General features: G+C 36.4%; 2 protein-coding genes across 7 annotated transcripts; both read right to left on the bottom strand.

Moving 5' to 3' along the window:
• Positions 1-1,026: 1,026 nt before the first annotated feature.
• Positions 1,027-5,670, bottom strand: LOC139760864 (ribitol 5-phosphate transferase FKRP). The gene has a single exon (XM_071684581.1). It carries the CDS (start codon positions 5,668-5,670, stop codon positions 4,168-4,170), a length of 1,503 nt encoding a protein of 500 aa, XP_071540682.1. The 3' UTR covers positions 1,027-4,167.
• Positions 1,027-14,466, bottom strand: LOC139760868 (protein Churchill-like). 6 transcript variants are annotated; one of them, XM_071684587.1, is made up of 4 exons: positions 14,384-14,466; positions 12,436-12,510; positions 7,508-7,649; positions 1,027-6,642 (listed from the first exon to the last, which is right to left on the bottom strand). In XM_071684587.1, exons 2-4 carry the CDS (start codon positions 12,472-12,474, stop codon positions 6,479-6,481), a joined length of 345 nt encoding a protein of 114 aa, XP_071540688.1. In that variant the 5' UTR covers positions 12,475-12,510; positions 14,384-14,466; the 3' UTR covers positions 1,027-6,478. The 6 variants fall into 6 exon arrangements, with proteins under 6 accessions (XP_071540688.1, XP_071540689.1, XP_071540693.1 ...); XM_071684588.1 differs by having other exon boundaries at positions 14,288-14,399; XM_071684592.1 differs by lacking the exon at positions 14,384-14,466 and adding an exon at positions 13,950-14,071.
• Between the last annotated feature and the right edge of the window lie 370 nt (positions 14,467-14,836).

The following is a 14,836-nucleotide window of genomic DNA, read 5'->3' as shown; positions in this document are numbered from 1 at the left end:
TTTGGTATCCTATTCACAGAATCAAACTTTTTTCCAGTATCTTACTTCACTTCTTCAATGCACTACTGTACCCCATGTCTTTTTTAGCATGCAAGGAGCAAAAATATCTGGGGAATGGTGTTAAAAGGTAGTTAGCTTACCCTGCATAGGATGGAACATGTCCACTTAAGGCACCTTAGCACATTAATTTGGAGCTTCTAGTTATTTGTTACTGAAGAGGATGAAACCTGTTAAAAAGTCTGACTTCCCACTTTATGAAGAAAATGCCACCAATTGTCATGAAATGTTCAAAAACACAACTCCTTGGTTTGTGGCTAAGCAGAGAAAAAGTTTTGAGAGCAAAATATAATTCTTGTAGTCTGAGAAGCTTGAAGGACATGCTTGAGAACCCCATCTAGTCAAAGCAGTTAATCCTTAAAATGGAAAGCCACAATACCACAGCAAAAGTATCAACAATCCCCAACAACCATTTCAATAGCCATCAAATCAAACCTTTTAAACAAAGAACAGTTGTTCATTTGGTAACTCCTCTATTGACTTGCAACCTTAATTCTGGGTGACCACTACAGTAATAATAATAATTCACAAACCACACTGGTACAATTACTGGCCATCACTTATTTCCTGAGCCCATAAGATAACAATGCTCAGAGAAACTGTCAGGTCTACTAACAGCAGTCATTCGATGGTAAGTGCAAGTATCCTTCAAACCTCCCATCATTTTGTAAAAACTAATCATTTTAAAAGCATTACCCTGGAAATGACTTTCCGGAAGTCAACTGCAGATGCCCTGCCTGGGAAAAAATGACCTGTGAACTTCTTTTCTTTCTGAAGGCCACGAAAATGGAAGATGGAATTTGCTGAGTGCTGACATATTCAGTTGTAACTGGGTTCTCCTTTCAAGGTCTTCACTAATACGTCTAGACAGGATTAAACTATCATTACACCTACCAAAATAGCATTTATACCTTACATGATAATCAAAACACTCCACAACAGCAGTCATGGCTATCAGGGTAAATCACATTCTTTTAAAGTTTTTTATTTAATATTACACTAATCTTTAAAATACAAAACTTAAACATTCACACAGATACTTTTTACTGTATTATTTCAGTAACAATGAAACATTCAATGGAACTGGAATATCCAACAACACAAGTTTAACCATAAGCCAAAAGACAATTAATCATACAAATCATTCTTACAGCTCTACATAGAAACACTTAGCATATCAATCTTTCTACATATACCTATATCTTTCCTCAATTCACCAAGGCTTTCAGGAATCAAATGATTCTTCTAAATTTGTATGCTGTCATTTCTAAAATTAGGAAGAGATGTAGCTTAGCAAGGATTTTTCCCTGAAAGGTCATTCACCTTTTCTTGACACAACCTCACTAAATTGAAAAAATTTGTGTGGTACTAACTGCTTTCTTTCTATCCTTACAGAATTATCAAACACAGCATATATCTTCTTGGTAAAGATATCAAGGCTGCTTTTCTATACCTTATACAGTCAACTCCATCAAACATATCCCAAGCAGTTTTGTCACTGACATGAAATTTGCTCTCTACCACAAGTGACAATTATCTATTTCCAAGACATCAGATAAAACAATACTATACTTTTCTGGTAAAATAATTCTGGATCTTGCCCAGTAATAGAATCATGAGTTGTATCATGAAATTTGACATATCTCATTACTGATTGCCATTGTGCAAAATGATTATTGTAATAAAGAATCATTTGGTCAATAACATACACTTAACTGAATTACTAGGTTTTGATTAACAAATATCTATCACAAAGCAAAGCAAGGTGGCCCTTGCAGTCTCCAAGGATGTCATCATCAATTTGCAATCTCAATGGCCAATGAAAACTTACCAATCTAACCTGTCTAAATAACTGAAATAATCACTCCAAGAGAAAGCCCTACACCCAACAGCAACCATAAAGGTAACCAAGCTTCAGGTAGAATTCCTCAAGTTACAACATGACTCTTAAAGCATATTCTACTTCACTATTAGGAAATACTGACAAAGAAACAGTGAGAGAGTGGCAGTGACAGGATACACAGCAGCGACTTGCTGAGTAGAAATTTTATCTATTCAACCACACAGAAGTAGAATAGTTATAGTCCGGTAGTACGACCACAATATGGGGAATATAACCTTTCCTTACAAACCTCCTACATTCGAAGCAGTTATACACTACAGTTATCACACACCACAGTAACAACATATTCCCTAAACTCTAAATTCCATGAAACTCTTATGTCAATCATAAAACTATTTTAGCATTATTGGAGTGGAATTATCCCTAGGATTGGAGGAGAGAGAATACAATTCTTATCTCCAGCAAGTTGCAGGAGGCATCTATTAAGAGAAAGAAAAGAAAGGCTGGAAATCCGTCCCTCATGCATTATCACTTTAAAAGTAAGGACAAAAAATAGAGCCAAATGAGTATTTTTCCTTGAAGACTTAGTCTCATTCCTTACACTACCCAATTCATGTAGGACATAGTGACAAGATATAACAAAGATAAAAAATGATGCAGATGTAATCATTCATAAGCTGGTTAAATGCAGTGACATCCTCTTAGACAAGTTCTTGCCAAGTCTAGTGTCTCAACATGAGTTTAGAGAATCCACCCAAATATTATGCTGTCTTTTACTAACCAGTATGAGTGACATTAACAGTCTACTCCATGCATCTCTATCGCTGCAAAATACCAAACATAGGTTATGATTAAACATCTCTCAACCAAATACTCCTTTAATACTTCCAAAACCAAAGAAACTCCCTGCTTGCATTTCCAATCAAAATTACAGCTAATGGTCACTGGAAAGGTTCTACTGACTCCATTCCCCTCAGAACTAATCCTAGCATCCTTGCAAGATTGAGATAACTCAACACAAACTAGTTACTGCTACAGCAGTCTATACACTGCTCAATGACATTTTGAGCATAGCACAGCACATCAAGCCAAGTCAAACCTCCTCTCACCTTACAACTATATCTAAGTCTCTTAAGATGTGCCTGCTGAGCTCTACTTCTACACCATGGTGTGTCTTTATGGTCATCTAATGCTAACAACTTGTCATGTGACAGCACATTATTATCCACTAACATGCAAACAATTACTAATCACCTAGAATTGAATCATTACAATATTGCATAATGTTATATAAAATATCTTAAATGTATTAAACATGTTACTATACATATCAGCAATGAACATAATGCATAGATAGCAAAATCAAATAAGAGAATTATTGTGGGAAAACTAATTTCATTCTATACTATTAGTTTGTGATTTTTCTCCTTTGCAGTTCTTCTAACGAAGCAGGTAAAAGGTCTCTCCATTATCTAGCATCAGATATTCCTTTCAAAGATGAAGCAAAGCAGTACTCACACAAGCATTACATTAATCTTTTTTTTCTATTTAGAGTTCTTGCCTATGAAACACAGCATAATGTGTTTCTTCCTATGAAAAACCAATTTTCAAGTAAACAACACATTACGGAAAAAAATAAACTCATGTTACTTCTTATGAAACACCAAAAACTTCAATTATAAATTAGCTATTTTTGATATTCAAATTTTTTTACATCACTACCAGAGCTCCCTCAACTGAAAATAAGATATAGCAACAGAAGATATCTGCAGTTTCTGGATTTCGAAGTAATGATAAAAACATTTCTTTCTTAAAAACTGATATCCAAAGGATATCAAATTCCTCTACAAAAATTATTAAGCTAAAAACAAGACTAATTTTCCCTTCATTGATCACCAGAGATAAAATTGGCCAAAAATTTTTACAATGTACCCTGTAATGGAAGTGTTTACAGAAATACACAATGAAGCATAATACACTTTGGAAAACACACACACTAATATATTTACATACTATCAACAATTTTTGATTGCATGGAAGAAAGCAGTTAATCAAAATTTCTAATATCACAACACTGTCAACAAGCCAAGATTGGAAGACAACACAACACAGCAGCTATATCATGCACATCATGGAGATGAGATCAAATATCAAGACAAGAATGTACAGCACTGTATTTTCTATGTACAAAACAGCACCAGTCTAAATGAAAATGTACTATAAATGCAACAAAAACCAAAGTTATAACTCTTTTTCCAAACCAGCAATCAACTGAAAGTTAGCGCTGACATATTGTACGGAAGACGCACATCAGGGTTGGGATACTGAGGAGTTTCAATTGCCCCTGTGCCAAATTTAAGCTCTAAGAAGTCTCGAACATTATTTGGTGCTGAAGCCAAAACTCCGGCAAAATTTACAGAAGCAAAAGGCCTTAAGAAATGCTCTGGGAAGTCTATATCTTGACGGTGTCCAGTAGTCCACGCACCTCCTCGCGTCATTGTACCTCCTCGAGGGGTAAATGGAAATACATCGACATGCAGGTGATTAGCAGTGCTATAATGAACACGGAAAAACCCTCCTTCCGAGGCTCTTTGCCATACAAAACCCTCTGCATCTTCCAAAGTCTGCCAACGTGCTGCCTTGAGTTGTGGACAACGATCAACATCCTGTGAGTAAATCCCCACATCTACATCGTAGTCCCAAGGTATGATATCCCCATTCCTCACTGCACCCAACAAGGAACCTCCTTCTAGCCACCAACGTGCTCGACATGACTTCAAAACCTGAAAAACATGGCGTGCAGTAGCTCTTAACCCTTCTAAGCAACATGGAGGTGTCCAACGTCCCATGTATAGGTAATCTGGTGTATCATCTACCACAGTAGGAAAACAGCGAGGAGTTGTACGAGTGCAACCATACCAAAGTACATTACCACTTGTACTTACTACTTTTTTAACACCCAATGCATTATAAAGAGAACGTTTTCGTTCCTCCTCAACAGTATCACGTTTCCACTGCAAGTGATCATTAGCATAAAGCTGTCGCCCCTCTCCAAGTAGACCACCCCGACTAACATGTACTTTCCAAGTCCGTGCAGCACCTTGGATACCAATACTAAGAGGTATGGGGCGAGCAAGTGGATAAGTTAATTGTAAAAGGCTACCAGTTTTCATCAGCAACGCTGCACGTCCACTAACTGCATCACATGCTTCACTCTGAGGAGCAGGAGCTATTGTCAGAGTCCATGCCTGAATATCAAGAGAATAGCGGTGGCATGTCAATGGTGAACCACCAACACCAACAGCCACTACCTGTGAATCTCCTGTATCTAATAAATTTATCAAATCTACTAACTGTGTGGATGAGGAGCAACGAGCACCATCTGGCAAAAGTAAAACATATTTTGCACCTGTTAAGAAACCTCTAAGGTTGGGACGATGTCGCAGTAACCCTGGAGTAAGAACCAGTGATACTACTTGTCGTGGTAAATGCAAAGGTGGATACACAGCTTCATCACTTACCACCATGACCCTGCACATAGCACTACAAGCACTTAATACAGATTCAACACTTTCCCTGATATCATTATCAAAACTCTCAAACTCTCTAATAATGACAACCAAATCCTCTAATGGATTCCTGATAACCACATTTTTTTCCTTCACTACTTCTTTCACTGAAAAGTGATGTCCAACATGCCGCACCACCAAAATTATTATACACAATACAAAAAAAAGCAAAACACTCCGTACCTTTCTCACTCCAACCATATTGGTTTTATTGAGCGGATTAAACAATCAAGAATACAACTACATCAAACATGATTAAATGGAATAAATACCTAAGACTGATTCAACATACACTTACTATATCAAGTGCTTGCCTCTGTATCAAAAATCCTGTAGATTGTCAGCAATGTAAATGATTAGTGAAGAACCATTCTTTCAGCAACGTGACTGAATATAAAGTTTAAAATATATCCCATTCTAGTTGACTATATATAACCTAAGTTCAAAACAAAATCTCCCACACTTTATCTATTTCTTGATGAAAATTTGATAAACTCATAATACGAATATCCTCATCACATCTGGGGGATGCATCAGTTCTTCTATGGAAAAATGTCATTACAACAAATTTTGAACTTTCAAATAAAATTTTTCAATACATACACAATTGTACATATACATACTCATGTACAACTCCTAACATATTAAAGTGAGTTTACCACACTTAGATATCTACAAAATAAAAACATAAGACATTAAAAATCATTCTCAAAACCAGATGTATGGGGTGGATTATAATGAGCAAAATTTTATAGCTCACCACACCAAATTTTCAATTTCACCATAATGGCAGTCCTCCTCCATCCCAAAGGATAAGTATGGCAAAATGACTACTCATACTATTATGTGGAATACTAAACATGTTAAGATATATACCTGCTACTGGCTGGACAGGATCACATCAGCTGCACAAGAACCTCATCTTACAATCTCAAGATCAAGACTTTCAAGTTATAGTCTCCATGCTTGCAAGGAAGGTCAAGATTTCAAAACACCAAATGACATTCTTCTAAAATAAGGATACTTCCATGCGTGGGTCATCAGGGTAGCAAGATCGAGTGTCCTCTGCCTCACCACACAGCATGCAGCTCATCTCATAATACTGATAGTCATCCTCCACCCAAAAGCGGTGTCCATGAGTTGCAATCACATGGTTACAGTTCCCACAGACATCTGAAAAATAATTTACTTTGAATTCTCAAAAATGGTACTATAACACTGACTATCATTCCCTAATCTTTTAAAACTGCATACTGTATCAAAATGCCAAGAAAAGAAGAGTTAGACATCTTAACATACCAAAGCAAATGACACCCTCCCATCCCTTCCAGTTCCTAAAATTAGAGTTACATCTCAAAGATCACCAAGGCAAAGTCTTTCCTTGAACTATAATGTCCTATCTCATTCCATCATGAGGGAAACTTATCTGTTACAAGTAATAAGTTATTCAAATACCCAATGTAAAGTTAAAAAATTCTAACAGTAAGTGATGTAGCTGTTCTTGCTCTCAACAGGAGGCACTTGCACTGGCTATCCCATAATGAATTACATGTGGTGAAAAAAAGTTTGTAAAAATTTGTGTGCCATGTTACTTGTCTGCCAAACATATAATATATATCATAAACTTGAGCTTCCCATCATTCAGTACTCCAAAATTATATCACTTGCAAAAAAGTTTTTTGTAATCAATTTGAAAATTCTAAATCAGATCACTACCTCCACAGGATACCTATGGTGTAAGTAAGATGCTTTTATCAAGTGTTATTCTTGCATTATTGTGTTAACACAGATGTGTCCAAAAAGGGACAACAAGCAGATGCAGGGGTGACAATATGTCCTGCACACAAATAGAGCGGTGGGACAATAAGACTCAGTGCCAACATAAGTGGGTCTAAAGGCTGTCACAAGCACAGGGAAATTGGATTAATTGTTTAAATATCTTCAATGATAAAACTGAGATATAAAATCTGAAAAAATCTCAACACAATACTACTGTCATTTCATCTACACAGGAAGCAAAAATCCTTTAAAAACTCACGGTCATATTCAATAACTTCTTGTGGAGAATCCTGGATGCTAGAGGTGGTTCTATTGACAACACTGAGTGTATCCTTGTGCCCACAGCCTAAGCACCCTTGCAGATTAGCCAAATATGCTCCAGAGTCCAGACAGATTGTACCCTGCAGATAACTTATTTCTGAGGTCTAATCATCTATTAAACCATCAACAACATTATTCATCAAATCTTCAGCAGAGGATCTACTTATAACATTCAAACATGCTCTTCTCATACTCAAAATTATGGAGAATCTTCTATTCTTGTCTCATGGGTTACATTCCTTTGTTACTCCTCCCTTATCATGCTCCATTATTCCATATTACATTCAGTAATGGCCTCTTTTCAATTTACCACATACTTTGACACCTCCCTTTCTAACAGCCAATTCTTCTCAGCCTACATCTTTCCAAGATATCAGTGAAAAATGTGAAGATTCTAACACCCACAATATCTTCTACTCTAAAAAAGCTCTACTATGAGATTTCGATGCAGTTTCAAGTTAGTAGCATTCTTTGTCATCGCTGTCTTGTTTTTTCATCAATATGCCTTATTGTACTTCTGAACTAAATGAATACATCAGCCTTTTTAATCATATCTGCTAAATGAGCAGTGAGCTAAAAGATTATATCCTCTTTATTTTTCGATAGTACCAAAATATGTCAATCTGATCAAGATTTCACAAAAGAATATCTAATTTTCTTTCTCATGCATCTTTTATCACACTTAGCATCTTGTTACCATTATCAAAAATCATTATTCATTTCTTTCTCTAATTCAAAGCCCCATTTTAAACCTTTTCAAATACAATACATAATATTCCATGCATACTAAGCCAGGGAAACAATGCAGATCATCCTCAAAATGCTAAACTTATGGCTCAATAACTGCTGCTGTTTTATACAACATTAGTGAAACTTACCCATTTGTCAATGGATTCTGGGTTTATCAAGGTTACAATGATGATACTGGTATGTACTTAAATGATATACAGTGAAATAATTCCCTGTATAACAAGTTACATTCCTGAAAAAGCTGTATTGAAGGGAGATATTATACAAGCAACTGAAACCCATCAGTAAGGGGGATTACATTCCTGAGCACTAATTTTCTGTCTAACTTTTAAATAACCAGTATGGAACATACATGAAACAACTTGACCAAGAAGGTGTTTAATAAAACCAACTAGAAAATTGAGTAGAGTAAGTGTTGTTAAGGAGGTCACAAGCAGTCTATGTCATCCCTGAATTATTTGATTTGGCAACTGTTTCATATATAAGTGGAGAAGTTTTACTATGCCTTTTGAAAAATATATCACATTTTTCCAATATGGAATACCTCTTTTATTCAACATTAAGCTTCCTGTAACTACATGTGATGTCTGTAAGCAATCTAGAGAAGCCATGGGCATGCTCACAATTGGAATTAATAGAATTGGCAATGGCCATAGCCTTGTCTAGGTTGGCAAACATTTCTGCTAACCTCTTGGTTGTAAAGTGGCATATAATAAAAGAATCTTCTACACTTTACTTTTAATGTTTTTCTGTTTCTGACTGCATGAGTTCATGTGTTAGGTCCTCAAAATGTGACTCCAGCAATGCAGCCATATCTCCATATTCTTCGAAGCAAAACATTGTTGACAAGTCGCAAATTTGTGCTGGATCTTATCAGTTGTTTCTGCTTGCCCAAAACCTGAGAAACCATGAACATACTCAGGCCATACCTCACCCTAAAACCATTCATTATCATAACATTGTTCGCAGTATGATGTCACAATTCTTGAATTACTTCCTGATTGGATCTCCTTTACAAAATGGGTTTCAATTACTCATGCAATAACACTCCACTAAAAAGACACGACTCTAGGAACAGAACCATGAGGTTCTATGAGAACCCACCGTATTATGGATCTGAGTAGCCTCCACAGTCACTAAAAACCATAAACTAAAATTTCAGCAGTTATAATGCAGTGCAAATATCCACTAAGCCAACAATGCCTACCAGCAAATGGCTGAAGATACTTTTAAACTGGTCTACCTACTTAAACAAAATATCCCATGGTGGAAAACATAACTATACATCAAACTGAAGTGAGAAGCAGAAAGGGCAGTACCAGCATAGTTACATTTATATGACCTCATCACTTATATCAATGTCATATATTGCAACTGATTTAGCTCAATTGGACAACATATGATTAACTCTATAAAATTTTTGAAGTATGAAAAGCTGTTTCTCTTTTCGGCAGTGTACTGCAAGCCTTGAAATAATCTCTAGGATCCTTGGGCATCAGAAACCTCTTAGCCTTAAGTCTTCTGGTCTTACGCCAGCCATCAACCAATCAGCAACCTCCACCTGGTGATGATGTCGATGTCTCCTGTCCATTAGTACTAATCAAACACTGACATCCAAACAATGATGGTTAGCAGTTAATTAATAAAAAAGTTTTCAATGGACAAGGGAAAGAAAGAGGGTAAACAACAACCTGGAAAAAATGTCCAAGGAATACTGAGCTGGAGAGAAACAGCTTTTCAAACTTCAAAATTATGCTTCTCTTCATGGTAGGATCATCAGTGTGTGGAACACTGGGGTACACCTACTCTAAAGGTGCCATATCATTCGTTACAGAAATGCCAAAGATTTCTACAGCTATTCCCTTCCAAGAAAAAGGTTCCTCAGAAAGACTAAGGTGGAAGCCATCTTCCTAAACAGAACAAGCTTCTCAGTCCAGGAAGAGGTGTTCCATGCTGAGAGAGGTTTTAAGCTTCTCAAAAGCAACTTTATGCTCCTTTACAAGTCTAGGGTGATCTCTACTTATTTTCACTAAAATTTTACTGGGCATGGGGCATGAAGTTCTCTAGCAGTACTATCCTAAGAATATATCAAAATCATGGTACTTGTTAATTCACTTTCGTTTTACGTACTCATTCCTTCATCTATTTTTTACCAAAAACTTAAGGGTTTGAATTTATCCCAAACTAAGGCACATCAAAGAGAAAATTATGAAGCTCTAAGGTCTGAACATTACATATACCCCACCTCTTATTCTCAAACTTAAGTGGCAACAAAAAGTGAATTTTCATGACAAGACATTAAGGTGCATTACAGTACTTTAAGAAAATCCTTACACAGTAAAATGTCTATGACTTTTGACAACTCCAACCTAAGTTGCAGCTGGGAGGCAAATAGACAAGCTATAATGATAAAAGAGACTGAAGAAACTTACCTCAAGATTTTCCATACAGGTTTATACCATCACATGTAATTTCAGTGGGATAATCTTGTCCTATTACTAACCTTGTTTATATTATGACAGTCATGGTAAACAATCCATAAGACTCCAAATCTCCACAATAGGACTATAAGATTTTCCAAATTGAGTGACACTGTCTTTGAATAGACAGACAAACATTATAGAGATAATCATCTACTAAATGCTTCTCAAAACTCAGACCTGAATATTTTTTACAAAAATCCACATGTAAATCCCAAAATCCAGAGCTCTAATATCAGACTCCTGAACCAAGTTCTAAAAAAACATATGGCATCATATGAGGAGACTGCAAACTTATAACTAGGAGTAAGAATTTGGTTTGAATATCATGCACCTAACCCAATTATCATTATCACAACTAATATTGGTATGCAAGGATTTATTTTCTTGCCAATTATCCTACTGGTACTTTTTCCCCCAATGATCATGACATTACAATATCTATAATTGTGCTGCAAGTAAAATGATCTTTATCTCCCTCCAACCCTGAGATATGTGTGTGTGTGTGTGTGTGTGTGTGTGTCCAATCTTTTTTCTTGTATTTCAACATGCAACTGATGTTTTGCACTGTGCATGTATATACAAATTCTTCTTATTTCTGTTTGGCAAACCTAGGTTAGTAAAGTCTGCAGTGATTATTACCCTGTGGTCTCTCATACCGGAGATCATCTTAAATCTGTGCAGCTTTTGACCACTCATGACATAATCATTATAGTCAAACTATTCTAATCATACACACTACTCTAATCATAAACAGAATCACAACCTGTGACATCTGTTAGCATTAGCAAAAAACTAACTGAAATACTGTGCCTATGGATAATATCTATCTCTTGTTTCACCAAGCAATGACTCATGGACCATGAGAGATCTTGTTTTAACATGATACTGGGTTATGTGTACTGCAGGCAACCTGACTAAGTAGTGGCTCAAAAAGTGAAAGAAAACCCTAAGGGATACTATATTCCTAGAGTGAACCAGTGTCGAACAAAGTCAATTTAGCAATCATTCCATTCTGCTGGCTGGGCCAAAAACATCTTCTAACTCACATCTCAACTCAAAACCCCCAATAATCAGCAAGACTTCAAATGCCACAACACAACCTAGAAACTTACAAAACCACAACCAGAGGAGACAGAAAAAATGAGCTCCTCTGCATTAATACTAATTTTTTTCATATATAAAGTTTAGCTGTACAAGGGATTACCCACATTCCCGCCTGGTCCCCCAGTGCTTCATGGTGCAGCAATAGTCACAGTGTAGGACTGCCAGAAAACATAAGCCATGTGATTCCAAACCACCCACTAGCATGGTGAAAAAAAAAGCCCATGTCTGAGAACAAAAGAATTAAGAGGCAGGTTAGTACCTATGGTCAGGGAACAATGACGTCATTATCATGGAAGTTGCTGTGATCCGGGCTGAGGCAGTAGGCAATTAACATCAAGTGGAGACCACTGAAAGGTGAGAAATAATTACCTCACCAGAACTCAGGTGATTAGAGGTTTTCAATTCCCTAGTATTTGAGACATTCTCTGAAAGCTCACAAGACAATCCAATCCAGGAGAGAAATATATCTGTGGAAAAGAGAATCTTACAAATATGACATGAAATAGTATGAGCCAATGTAACACCTTACCCTATCTGGATATTCTTCTTTAACACATTCCTGACACATCCTTACTTCTCACATAGTTGCTTCCAAATGCAGTATCTGAAAAAGATGCAAAAAGAAAAATAATGTACGCACTGAGCCTTAAACATCAACAGCCAGGGGCATCAAAAACATAAGACAGCAACATATGGCAGTGTTTTTCTGAAATATCAGAATTTCCAAGAAAAATAAAGGTTCCTCTACTTTCACCCAAAAAGGAAAGTAAGGTCTATCATTTATACAACAATGTTTTGCTTACGATGTGTTGCTTTAATTCTCCCATGTGGCTATGCACCCTTCTTGAGAAACTAATTTCTTGTTGAGACTCCATTGCTTATTTCATATTTTCCAAAGTTTCAATGCAGCACTAGAGTGTGATGCATCATATGAAATCTTATACGGTAAAAAAACTGCAAAAGAGCAAAACTCAGACATCTTCATTTCTTTTACTCAAGTAAGGAATGATGCAGTGCAATGTCAATGCCACAGGAACTACACAGATTGAGACATCTTCACATGGAGCAAACACCAACACAATTCACTTGGAGCAGCACTTTGAGCTAAAGCATAATGATAAATCTACTTGCCAAATAGAAATCTCAGCAAGTTTTTACTGGGTAGCAGCTGTTAATATGTTCAATGCAAACTAAATGAAATTTTACTGTTATCCATTAGGTTAACCATAATATGGTTAAATAATTTCTCTGTAATGACATTAAAACAAGTCCTGTAACTAAAGCTAGAACAAATACTTGTCTCTTCATCTTACTAATTTACAGACACAGACAACACAAGGGAAACCTGGATGCCTTGGGGAAAAAAATGATGAAATATGCCTTCCTGTCACTGTAAGCATATAAAATTTGGTGAGTACAGACAATCCTATCTTAATGCAACCCAAATTTAACTAACCTAATTCAAACAATATTACAGAAATAAAGACTCTTTAACAAACGTATGACCATCTAGCCACAGTAAAAAAAAATAATTTTACTTTAAGGGCACCATACAGGTAATATGGATTTTAAATAAACGCATACCACTGGACTACATCATAAGATGTAAGCCGACAATGCATGATCTAGAGCATTATTTGTTGTCCTGTGCTTAACAAATGTGATGAATGAGGATGGCTATACAAAATCGAGAAAAACATGAAGATAACGTAAAATCAGGTGAAATCTTTGTGGAAATCGACAGGAACCACGAAAACCACCCTAAATTTCCCCAAGTAGCTGAAATCTACAGAGTTAATTCCATACTCGAGATATACTAACCATGGGTCATACCATCTGTCAAATTACAGTAATATACAAGATCATACAAGGAGACTTGACTGGTAGCACCAACACCCACCCGCCGGAGTTACTTCCTGTAATCCCCGGTAGGACACACCCCACGGTAAACTTCTACTTTGAGTCTCACTGCTTGGGAAAGTCAAGTGAGGTTTTCCAAGGTTCTACAGACTTACAAAAAAAAAGCATGTCACCTACTTTTACCTTGGGTGACCTCACATTTTCCCTAATCTTCGCAGCCCTCCCCACTAACACGTACATGTTGAAAAAAAAAAAAAAGTGTTACTCCAAGTCACGTAGCACGTTTCAATCAGACATGTGAAAGAAGTCCACAGACGTGCGTTTCTTCCAAATCCTTATTTCTCCCTACCATAAAATTTTAACAAGTAGAAAACAATCTCGAAGTTATTCTAAAGATGAATTTGGAGGGCAGGTAAACTAGACTTTGACCCAATGGAAAAAAAATCTATATACGAAGTAAATATTACCCATAAGCTAACAAAGCCAGGTACACCAAGACTGATAGGGTTAATGACAAATACCTCTAACAAGATCACTTGCAAATTCCTTAACTATATTAACCAGTGTGCCATGACGTTTGACATTAACTTGAAAAAAAAGACAAAATGTGTAGTTACAAAATACGTTGGAGTAGTAAGACGACGTCAGCCATAACCACAACAAAACACTGGTCGACTGTCAACAAGAATATATATTACGGAAGTACCATATCAGACATGTTTCTGCCATGATAAATGATATCATGATTATTATTCACCATTAACATAGGAAGCAGAAGAAAATCAAAGATTACTAGACTAAAATCATTGAGAAAACCAGTCCATTGTTATTGCTTCTACAGCTGTTTTACAGGTAGAGATGAAAGCTAATTTACTCTAACAGCAAATTTATGTATACGGAACTACAGTACAGCAAATAAAACTTGGGTTTTTATTGGGTTTTTATTCGTGATAGAAAAAAAATATATATAAGGCTCGTATCCTGCTGCTGCCACACGTGCATTATGATGGTCGACATGATTGTGGGATGGGCTCCCCAGAAGAAACGACCGCGTTTCTGCAACCTGACTG

The sequence above is a fragment of the Panulirus ornatus genome, chromosome 38 (genome assembly GCF_036320965.1).
Source record: "Panulirus ornatus isolate Po-2019 chromosome 38, ASM3632096v1, whole genome shotgun sequence".
In the NCBI taxonomy this organism is placed as follows: Eukaryota; Metazoa; Arthropoda; class Malacostraca; order Decapoda; family Palinuridae; genus Panulirus; species Panulirus ornatus.
This window is presented reverse-complemented; position numbering and strand designations above follow the sequence as displayed.